We start from the raw sequence: 12,000 nt of genomic DNA, 5'->3' as shown, positions 1-12,000 counted from the left end.
CCGCCTGCTCTTCATTATGTACACCCTTTCTGGGCGCAAATTCCCAGAGGAGCGTCCTAACCTCCACTGCGGATGACGCCGGTGGCGGGACTCAGGGGGCACCCCTACTGTCCACTAATGGCTCCCCTATCTGCACTTTTTGGCATAAAGACTGTGAACTTGTGTTTCGAGGGTCGGCGCTTTACCTGGGACTTTGTCACTGCCGATGTCTCGTTCTCTCTCCTCGACGCAGATTTTTTCATTTATTTATTTTTTTTTTCGGGGGGGGGGGCACGGGCTGCTGGTGGACGTGAAGAAGGGCCGTCTGGTGGACGCACTGACTTTCTCCTCAGTTGCTTGTGTCCGCAACGAGGCGACTTATGGCGGTCTCTCCACTTCACTGTAAGATGGCACCAAGTATCAGCTCCTCCTTGGTGAGTTTCCTGGCTCGACACGGCCCGCTCTCTACTCTGCTGTTACTAAACATGGGGTCGAGCACCACATTGAGACCAAGGGCCCCCTGATTCATGGTCGAGCCCGACACCTCGACCCCGAGAAGCTAGCAGTCACTAAAGCCGAGTTTGCCAACATGGAGTGCCTAGGCATCCTCTGCCGCTCAGATAGCCCATGGGCCTCGCCGCTACACATCGTCCCTAGACTAGAGGGCGGGTGGCGAACATGTGGTGACTACCGCCGCCTTAACGACACCACTACACCCGACCGCTACCCTGTCCCCCACATTCAGGACATTTCGGTCCACCTGGTAGGCAAAATCCTGTTTTCCAAGGTCCCCCTGCACCCCTCAGACGTTCCCAAGACGGATATAGTCACACCGTTTGGCCTGTTCGAGTTTCTGAGGGTGCCGTTTGGACTCAAAAACGCGGCTTAGTCTTTCCAACGGTTAATGGTTCGGTGCTCAGAGACTTGCCCTTCGAGTTCGTCTATTTGGACGACATCCTCGTCGCCAGGTCCTCGGTGGAAGAACATCTGAAGCACGTCCGGGACGTCTTCGCGAGACTCGTGCGGCATTGCCTGATCATCAACCCGGCGAAGTGTCTTTTCGGGGTGCCCTCCATCCAGTTTCTCGGGCACCTCATCGACAAAAACGCCGCCGCCCCCCTTCCGTCAAAGCTGGAGGCAGTCTCTTCTTTTCCTCGACCTCGCTCGGCTCGGGGGCTCCGGGAATTTCTGGTAATGGTGACTTTCTATCACCAGTTCATCCGCCGGGTGGCCCAAACCGTGCACCCACTGTATGAGGCTCTTAAGGGCAAGGCCCCCAACCAGGACATCGAATGGATGGCCGAGAGGGTGGAAGCCTTCGGGGCCACGGAGACCGTGCTGAGCTAAGCTGCTATGCTGGCCCACCCGTCCTCCGGGGCCCCTGTTGCTCTAACCACCGACGCGTCGGACTACGCCGTTGGGGCCGTATTTCAACAGTGGATCGGCGGTGCCTGGCAACCGCTTGCCTTTTTCAGCCGTCAGCTGGTCCCCAGGGAACGCAAATACAGCACATTCGATAGGGATCTCCTCGGCCTCTGGCTGACGATCCGCCACTTCCGTTCCCTACTGGAAATAAACCATAAGTTCACGGCATATGTGGACCATGAACCCCTCACTTTGGCCATGTCCAAGATGGCCGAGCCATGGTCCGCCCGCCAGCAACGCCAACTATCGTTCATCTCGGAGTACACTACGGACATCCAACACATCGCCAGCAAATCCAATGTGGTTGCGGACTGCCTCTCCAGGGCAGTCTTAGGCACTGTGCATCTGGGTCTTGAGCGTGGACCAGCCCTCGGACAATGGGGTGCAGATCTGGGTCGACTCGTGCGTGGCCTGTCAGCGTGCTAAGGTTCATCGCTATGCAAAAGCCCCTTTGGAGTCCTTCGCTGTCCCGAGAGGAGGTTCGACCACGTCAACGTCGAATTCTTCTGGGGGGGCTTGTGTGGTGCTTTACATAATTCACCTACAAGACCTCGAGTTAGGTGACAAGGTTCCGCATGGACGCGATTGGTGGTTACACTTCCGTTGTTAGTGTGTTAGAGAGTTCCCACTGTAATGGGTTCACTCGGTTGATGTCTGCATTAAATCGAGGTTTGCTCCTGTGTTCAACACTCCACCTCTGACTCCTTTTCTTCGGCGCTACAGTAATACATTTTTTTTTTATTGGTTCAGTCCTCTCAGATTTTCATCACTTATGGTGCAGTGCACTTGTAAAACAATGGAAAATATAACAACAATAAACTTTTGTTACATAAACATCCATCAGTGTCAGACAAAACTTGTATTGGCTGGATGAATGTTGCATATGCATATCAATGGCGGAAATACATTTTGATCAATATTGTAATCAGGACTATTAATCACAATTATTCCTTATGTTATGGAAAATCTAATTTCATTTCTTTCCTTTTCATCAAACAAAAAGATTTATCAGTACAAAGTTTATCTTTAAATAAGTACTGTAAAGTATTAATAATTTTTAAAAATGTACCAGAGAACTTCTGTTTTCGGACATCATCTGTGAACGTTTTTCCACGCTTCATTATGTCCCGGGTTGCAACAAAACTTGCAGCAGTAGTGAAGTTTGGAGATGCAATCCACTTCTGAAATTTATTTTTGCGCTCCTCTAATTTCTCCAGAAGTAATGCAATTGAAATTTTTCTCTCTTTCCCAGCTTTGTACTCTGCTGCAAATCTAGCATGCCTTCCCTGGAAATGTCTTTCCACATTACTCTTTTTGTTATTTGACAACTTCTCGCTACAAAATAATCAGACAATTCTTCTGCTTTGGCAATGAATGCAAAATATTCGGTCCAAGAAATGTTAAATCCTCTGTTCTCTTCAGTTATTTTTCTCTTTTTTTCCCCTTGGGATGCATGGCCCATCACACATCTGCCAGTTTGTTTACAACAGCCTCCTGCCTAGCCTCCCGCCCTGCAGGCTGTGACGCGTAGCTTTGTTGATAGAAATGTAGAAATGTAATATTTATTATACAGATTCTTACATCATTGGAAAACATTAAGAATGTTTGTGCATTCGGCTCTTGAGCTGCAAGTTGCCAACCACGGACCTCAACAGTGTTTCCCCCTTTAATGTTGGGGTTATGTTCCAAAAAATACCCGCGTTAAGTGAAATCCATGTTTTAGATTTTTTTTTTGGATCTTTTATGTTTTTTAATTCATTATATATTTTTTTCGTTTACATGTTTTTTTCAATTAGAGTGCATGTTTTTTTGTTTACAGGTTTGTTTTTATCATTTCCAGTATTTAATTTAGTGCTTTTTTTCATTTACAGGGTTTTTTCATTCACTGAATTTTCTTTTTTCCTTTCTTACGTTTTAAGGCTGATAACCACACCCTTCATAAACTCTTCACAGATATCTCTCATTTAATGACTCACAAAGTTTAAACCATTATAGATGAAAAAAGTATTCTAGAATGAAACCAACGATCATAACCTGTTTCGGGTCAAAACATTTATATGAGAAATATGTAAACGTCCCATTTTCTTCTGCTTTATCCAGCACCAGGCATAACCGTTTTCTTAAAAAAGAAAAAACATTTTTTTAGAAATGAATCACATTTTAATGATCAGTCAATGAGGTTGGACACACAAAAAATTATTAATACCGACTCAGGCATATGTGACAGTTTCTCTAGCCGGCTGGCACGGTTGTGCTGGAGCGCCTTTTTCTCCCGAAGCACTTTGGTGCAGGTGCGTGTCTGCGATTGGAAAACAGGTATGAGTGGTTGTTGGTGCTCTTTTTTCTTCTGGACGAGACTATTCTTTTAAAAAGCCATGCCACTTTCGCTAATGTGTGAGAACCGAAGCAGGGACGAAACACCACAGGGCCCGCTGGCTGCCCTCGTTACTTGGTAATAACTAAATCAAAGGAACTTTTATTGATTCAAGGTTTTTACTACTTTTCAAAAGTCTGCAGCCATTGTCGACATATTCAATGGCTACATCTATTAAAATAGTAAGTAACAGTATATTTCATGGAATGTGAATACATGCATAATATACTGTATGCTGTCATTTTTGTACAGTATTTGTATTTTGGGAAAATGGTTCCGTAATTGCAAGCTGACGTGAAGTTTGCTCCCCACTGAAGAAATTGAGTTGAGAAGTTTTAAGACACGTTTGTTGTGACTTCATGAAAATTTGACCTATCAGCCTATTGGCTTGAGCAGGGTGGCTGCGTTTATCAAGCTTCATTCCAAAATGTTCCTACATCATCGTTGTGGCATTAGGCATGGGGAGAACATACAAGCTCCACACAGGCGGGCCTGGGATTAAACCCCAGTTCTCAGAACTGTGAGGCCAATGGTTTACAGCTGGTCCACTGTGCCGCCCTAATTCCATTAATGTACTTAATTTTCAATGACTGTGTATCTACCGGCTCACCGTTAAAAAACATAGCTTTCTGTACATGAGTGCCCATATTTCAAAAGCACGCACGCTCGTGCGCACATACACACACAGACAATCAGACAAAGGGTCCCTGCCCTTCTCATGTTGCTAAAGGTTTATTTTTTCTAATTACTGGGCAACTTTACGCACCGTCTTATTTTTGGGAGTGATCACCCGCCCAAAGTATGGAGCTCGCTGCTGTGGCACAACGCAAGCACAAACTGGGGTAACCAAAATACCACGCAGTTGGCAGGCCCACCCCCAGCGCAGTAGTCCAGTACTTAGGGTGGTTAACAAACTTTTTTTTAATTTTTAAAGTTGAGGATGTTTTTTTTTTTTTTTTTTTTTTTAGACGATCTCTCCAGCAGTTGAAAAATACTCTTTCACAGGGAACTGAAGATAATGGTGTAACAGAAATTCTTACACTAACTTGAATAGATCTGGATAATTGTTTCTTTAGTTGGTCCAGTAGTCCGTCGATTCTGGGACTTCCAATGATCTCTTCTGTAAGGTAGCCCTGGACTTCTTGTATTGCGTTGGCCGCAGCACATTTTGTTTGCTTCACAACTTCCATATGTCACAGCCTCTGCTCTCGCAGTCTCCACTCAACCATGAATGTACATATCGGACATTCTTCACAAACATGCACTCTCACAACAGCCTCTTTCACTGTGTTTACGAGTTCAGTGCCTGGTACAGACAGATGAGAGAATGAATTCCCGCACTTGGCAGATGCAGAGGAAACAAGAAAACATTACCTTGTTTACTGATGTGAGATGAAAATGGTCCAACACTATGGAAACTTTTCTCTTTGCAGTGGTCTGCTCCATTGTAGGGTTAGCTAATTTAAACAGAAAAGTTTCTTGCTTTCTGGTAGGTGTATCCTGATATTGACAAATCCGCTTCCTCATAAACACAGTTTAGCACCACAGTGACGAAACAGCTGCGGGCTCGGTCATAGCAATACACACTAGCACTGGGTTTCACTCAATGAGCTCGACATATGCGCCGACGCATCAGTGTTGCTGGACCCATCATATGACCATTGTGCAAAGGGTGTTCAGACTTCAAAGAATGTATCCAGTTTAAAGTGACTAGTTGTGCGATAATCTTGGCCAATGTCTATTATACAAATATTGCAGATACTCCTCAGTCGATTGTGCAAGTAGTGCAGATGCTACTCAGGTACAAGAGGCTAATATGGGTCAACAACAGCTGTGCAGATGGTGCAGCGTAGTGAAACGACTAAAGTGAGTGCACAAACAATTTATAACATATAATACTAATTGGCCCAGCAGACTGACAACAAACTCATGGCAAAAAAATGGCTGCATGTTGCAGCTAGATTTTACGTTAGCTGTTTCAGAAGTTAATTGCAAGAGGGAAGAAGCTGTTGGAATGCCTGGTGGTTTTGGTTTGCATTTTTTTGGTCGCGCCTACCTGAGGCAAGGAGTTGGAAGAGCTGGTGACCAGGATGTGGAGGGTCTGAGAGCATTTGGCCTGTTCTTGTAGTTGCTTAAGTTTGGCAGTGAACCACGTCTTGTTGTTATTGAATGTGCGAAAAGCTCTGTAGGTAAACACTCCTCTTCCCAGAAACCGACATATGTAACAGCATCCGTATATTCGTCCATGCTGCTTGCGGAATTTTCATTCCAATCTGTGCAGTCGAAACAGCTTTGAAGTTCTATTTTTGACTCGTTGGTCCACCTTTTCACAGATTTAACAGAAGGCTTCGCACACTTAAATTCTTGCCTGTGTGTAAGTATGAAATAAATTAAGCAGTGGTCGGAGGAACCTAGGGCAGCTCGGGGAATGGCACAGTATGCGTTATTTAGTGTGGTATAACAGTGGTCTAAAGTGTTATTTTCCTGAGTAGAACACTCAATTTTCTGCATGTATTTATGGTTGAGTTTAGCTTTGTTGAAATCTCTTAAAATAATGAGAAGTGAGTCTGTTTTTTTTTTTTGTTTTTTTTTTTTTTTTAATGCAGCCCTATGGGGGCACAAGCCAGTCCAATCTGTAGGGCGGTCCCAAGCCCGGATAAAAGCAGAGGGTTGCGTCAGGAAGGGCATCTGGCCCAAATCTGCCAAACATATATGAGCGTTCATCTAAAGAATATCATACCGGATCGGTCGTGGTCCGGGTTAACAAGGCCCGCCCTGGTCCACTGAACAATGAAGAGTCTTAATCCAATGTCATATGTACTGTACATTGAAAATTTGAGGTTAAGCCGATACCATTTAATTGTGTTTTTATCGGCAATTACAAATTTTCATGGGCGCCAACATTTTGACGAGCCACATGACCTTCTTGTGCAGATGTGACGTATTCTGTGCGCAACCAAAGTAATCATGGCCAATTTGTAGTGTAATCACATGCAGTACCACCACCGTTGGAAATGTGAAAATGCCCTACTGTATTGCGAAATTTTGGATAGAAATAATGAGAGGAAGGCTCGGTGACATATTCTGTCCAGTAAGAAAAAGAAACATTTAAGGACCCAGTGGGTAGCGAAGTGTGGTCGCCCTGAGCCCTACGACATATGTACAGGTGTATTTGTGCATTTATTTAAGACCAACACGTTTAGAGTACAATAAGTCTCTGAATTATTTTAAATAACATTATGATGTTGCTAACCAATGACGACAAAAGTACTTCTGGCCATTAATGTGACTTCTTGTGCTTTCTTACGTCATGCAGGCGTTGACACTTTCATCCTTTCATCGTGAACGTAATTCAATTTGATTTGCCATCATGATGGTACGATGAAAGAAAGAAACTTACTATTTATAAAGTAATTAGGGGCTATGCCCCGCAGGTAGGATGTGACTTAGAGTTGAAAGAGAAATTCTGGATTTCAATGGACATGTTGGCCAAAGAAACAGCGGCAATGAAGAAGTGATGGGTAAGTACGGCAGCTAGTGTGACTACCTCAATCTATGTCTACGCGTTACTTAGCTATATCAAGTTAAGTTTTGTTTTCATGGTTTGCCATGTCCGATTTTTGACTATCTCCTGTTTTTTGGACTAAACCTTCATGGATTTTGATCTTGTTATGCAAGAGAGAGCCTGTATTAATGAGAACTGACAAGAAAATGGTGCCATCATGTGCTGGATACGGACTAAAAATATATAAATTTAAAATACAAAACCAAAAAAAAAAAAAACAACTACCTACTGATCCTAGCTCTGTAATGTAGGAACTCTCAACCACAAGATTTTTTTTTTTGGTTTTATGGAAGCCTACATGAACCAACTGGATCGAAAATTCTAGGCTTACAAAAAGGCTTCTTCTGACTATCATTATCTTACTCTCCTACCACCAAAGTCACTGACAGGAACATAAAGAACTTCTTATCTCAATGGTACAGCATTTTTATATGAGGTTTGTTTCCAAAGTTTTATGACCTGGCGATGACGTCAAATCTGGAGTATGTCATTTGAGAGAGTGGGATTCGCTATATTTTGTGTCATTGACTAAGTGCATCTTCTCGCCTAGTGGGTGTTGGCCCAATGAACGGGTAAACATAACAATGGAGTGAGTGCATCCTTTTGAAGATAAACTTCCCCCATCTCCTGGCTGTTCAAGGAAAGTGAGCAACTAAGTAAGTACTTTTGAGTTGTGATGGACTCTTTTGTGGAATTTCACCTATTCCACAGGTCATGGCTGACAGCTGCATGTTTCCAGGTGTTAAGACCGCAACCACAATGGAACGTCCTGGTTTATGTTTTGTACTGCTAGCATTCATTTACAACAGTTATGGCCAAGAAACGTTCAAGCCACTTCAAAGGTCCAAAAGGTAGGACGAAAGTTTGATCTATGTCTTTTTTCATCATCTTTGAACTGTCTGATTTTTCATATTTGTCTTATTATTTTTGCTCATATGCAAACTTTGGATAATGGTTCAATACAGGGTTCCCTCGCTACTTCGGGCTTCACTTTTTGTGGTTTCCATGCTTCGCGGGTCCCCCCCCACCCCAAAGCGCTGTGCTGATGCAAAAGTATCCTCCGAAGCACCCAAGAGGAAGAGAGAGATGATGATGATCAGTGAAAAAGTAAAACTTTTGGATATGATCAAAGACATGAGATGTCACGCTTTCGTAGAGCGCCATTTTGGCGTGATTCACAATGCCGCTGTAGCACTGTGCTAATGTGAAAGCTTCCTCCGAAGCACCCAAGAGAAAGTGGAAGATGATACTGATCAATGAAAAAGAAAAAGTTTTGGATATGATCAAAGAAAATTGGCAGAAGTTACGCTTTTGCGGCGCGCCATTATGACATGAATTAATCCGCGCTGCGCTACATAAAGAATGATGTGGCAAACATCCATAAAAATGCTTCAACAACTTAATGAGGAAATGAAACGTGTGGCGACTCCGCCAAATAAGAGGATCGTTCAAATGAAAGCTGCGTTACCTTTGTGGGTAGCGGATTGCAGAAAAAAGGCCCAATGACGATGATGAAGACGCTGAAGAAAGTGCTGACGAACCTCAAGCCAGCACTCGTGTTGCAAGGAGCGATTCACCCCCTTGAGGACGAGGCTTTTCAGCAAGCAAAGGTTGGTTTGAACAATTTCAAAAGTGTGCCTCTGTATAGTTAGGCTTCCTCCATTGACAACAATGCTGCTCGTCGTTATGGAAGGAAGAATTCCACAACTCGCTCCAATCTTGTCAAAACCTCTCCGATGTCCCCACCATCCTACAAATCCAACCATTGAGTCGAGATCGGCCGGCAAGCACTCGTATTTGCTTATACTTTCTCTGCAAAACCACCATGCCCCTGTCATCCCTTACGGGACAACCACAGAATTGCTGTAGATGTTTGCCTCTGGCTTGCTCGCTTAGCCTTCCTGTTTCTAATTTTCCTGATCATTTCATTATTATTTTATACCTAATCAGTGCCCACCAAGACGCTTATCTGCGTATATATATATTGGTTATATAACTCTGAATACACATTGACACATTTCCCACTTTTATTTCGCCCCCGAGGGGATCCATTATGGAAATTAGATGTCTCATTTATTTGTATCATAACACGTTCCACCTTCACCTTCAAATATGAGAGTGACCCAAACCTCACAGCCAAGATAGCAAAATAGTTGCTTCAGGGGTAGCCTGTGCACATTCTTGTATGAACCAGCCAAGAGCCTGGACTTAAACCCAATCGAACATCTCTGGAAAGTCCTAAAATGGCTGTCCAAAGGTGCTTCCCACCCAACCTGTCTGACATTGAGAGTCTGCAGATAAAAATATGAACAAATGCCCCAAAACAGGTGTGCCAAGCTCATGGAGACATACAGTAGTGTTCAGAATAATTTTCAGATTTTCGGTATATTTTTTCATTGCTACATGTCAAACAAGTTACCAGTAGGTGCAGACTTTACAATCTCAAAACTTGTACAAACTTTTTTGTTTCCAAGATTTACCAATCCTTTGAGTCGCTAAACTAAATTGCATGAGCACAGTTTTTATTTTTTTACAACTTCTTCACATCTGTGTGAGATGAGGTCAACCAACTTGTGGCACCTTTTCAGTTGTTACTCCACTTCAAGATTCCTTAATGACATTCCACAATTAATTTACATTTCTTGGTTTTGCTTCAGAAACAGCATTTACCTCAGGCTTTCAAGGAGGAATGCATGTTCAACAAATGGTGGCTTCATCATCAAATAGGGGCCACCTGATTCACACCTGTTTTTCCACAACATTGATGACATCACTGATTGAATCCCATACTGCTATTTTTTCAAACACACCCCTTTCAACAAACTGCCCAATGGCACAGCCTGAAGAGTGCGTATATAATGAATGCTGGGTCTTGTTAGTTTTTTGAGAATCTACTTTATCTACTGGTAACTTGTTTCATATGTAGCAACAAAAAAAAAAGTACTAAAAATGTGGATTAATATGGTTGGCCCTATTGGACTGCTGCACTGCAGTCCCCAAGAAGACTTGAGACTGTGATTGTTGCCAAAGGTGCTTCAACAAAATATTAAGCCAAGGTTTGGAATACTTATGCACCTGTTATGTTTGAATGTTTGCAGTTTTATTATTTTACACCAATGAATGAAAATGTTTTTCCTTTGTCGTAGTGGGATATTTATTGTATTATTTTCAGTACTTGTTAATACTTTTTCTGATTGTTTTTAAAGTTGTATTTAGAGTTTAGTTTTGGTTGTTTAGTAAATAGGATGTTTTTAAATTAAAGAATAATTTTATTCTTTAATTTTATTATTCATCACGATTTCAATCTCAATAAAAATAATTATGATTATTTTATCTACAGTGAAGAAAATAGGTATTTTATAACCCTGCTATATTGCAAGTTCTCCCACTTAGATATCATGGAAGGTTCTGAGATTTTCATCGAAGCAAAATTTCAGACCCCTCCATGATTTGTAAGTGGGAGAACATGGATTATAGCAGGGTGTTCAAATACTTACTTTCTTCACTGTATATCTCCAAACCCAACCACAAGATACTTGAATAATTCCACTTGGTGGTTTTCAGTTGCTTTTTTTTAAGTTTTCAGTGTAGTTTTCAGTTTATTTGTGGGCCTTTCTGTCTGCATGTTAGTTTTAAACAAGCAACATTGGGATGAAATCAGGTGACTGACTTGACCATTCAAGAATATTTCACTTCTTTGCTTTCATAAGGTCATGAGTGGCTCTGGCTTTATGTCATTGCTCTGACTTACTTGACCATTCAAGAATATTTGACTTTGCTTTCATAAAGTCATGAGTGGTTTTGGCCGTATGTCATTGTACTGGTCTACAATGGGAACTGTGAACGGGTAGAGGCATTCTGTACAAGCTTAACACAATGTGAGATGTTGACACACCCTTATCTCTTATCTGTTCTAAACGAAGAAGACTTTACATCTTGCACATCTTTGATTCTTATAAGGAATAGTTCCTATCAACAGAAATTGTTTGTCACTTCTTTGTTCTTGTTATTTTGTTTGTCGTACCAGGGCAGCACCAACTGCCGGAGAAAATTCCTTGTTTTTACACACTTTGCTAATAAAACCGATCCTGTTTTTGATTCTGATGTTTTGGGTCATTCTTGGTGTTATCAAACACCGTCAAATCAATGTGCTGCATTTCGCAGGATTTGAGCCACCTATATCTCTGATCACCTCAAAATTCCACCATTGTTGTCTTCCGTAGATGTCTTGGTGTTTTTGCATTACTCAGTTCCCCAATGTTGTTTTTCTTTCGGAGTATGTACCCAATTGTAGCTTTTTCTACTCCTAGTGTAGTAAGTATTTTGTTTTGACCCCTATTATCTACACAGCAAACTTATTCAAATGCAAGTGCCACACCTCACTTAAACTCCAGGGTTTTTATGTGCTTTAATTGCCCACACCCACCCATGTAATGGCCTTTGAGTGAATTGTCCAATTACCTTTGGTGCCTTTTACTTTAGAGTGATACATTCAGAGAAACAAAAACTTTTCTAGCCATCACAGAGTTTGAATGGGTGTGCCCTCAAATGAAAGTTGAGTGTCTGCATTTTATATCCTTTAACTGGAATGTTTCATTATTTAGGTTTAAAAAAATATATATGGACCTATCTGTTTTAGCGAAACATACATCTCATA

The 12,000-nt window shown here is 42.2% G+C and overlaps 1 protein-coding gene and 1 long non-coding RNA gene across 2 annotated transcripts in view; one reads left to right on the top strand and one right to left on the bottom strand.

Moving 5' to 3' along the window:
• Nucleotides 1-12,000, top strand: part of pam (peptidylglycine alpha-amidating monooxygenase) — a 94,635-nt gene that overhangs the window by 1,935 nt on the left and 80,700 nt on the right. Inside the window, exons 2-3 of the mRNA XM_061800881.1 lie at nt 7,894-7,999; nt 8,083-8,194. Coding sequence (XP_061656865.1) covers nt 8,103-8,194 — 92 coding nt within the window. The 5' untranslated portion in view covers nt 7,894-7,999; nt 8,083-8,102. The remainder of the gene's footprint in view (nt 1-7,893; nt 8,000-8,082; nt 8,195-12,000) is intronic.
• On the bottom strand, nt 3,644-5,312 carry LOC133491264 (uncharacterized). Its single transcript, XR_009792377.1, has 3 exons — nt 5,153-5,312; nt 4,825-5,084; nt 3,644-3,703 (listed from the first exon to the last, which is right to left on the bottom strand). It is a non-coding gene; the product is annotated as an uncharacterized LOC133491264 (long non-coding RNA).

The sequence above is a fragment of the Syngnathoides biaculeatus genome, chromosome 17 (genome assembly GCF_019802595.1).
Source record: "Syngnathoides biaculeatus isolate LvHL_M chromosome 17, ASM1980259v1, whole genome shotgun sequence".
Taxonomy (NCBI): domain Eukaryota; kingdom Metazoa; phylum Chordata; class Actinopteri; order Syngnathiformes; family Syngnathidae; genus Syngnathoides; species Syngnathoides biaculeatus.
This window is presented reverse-complemented; position numbering and strand designations above follow the sequence as displayed.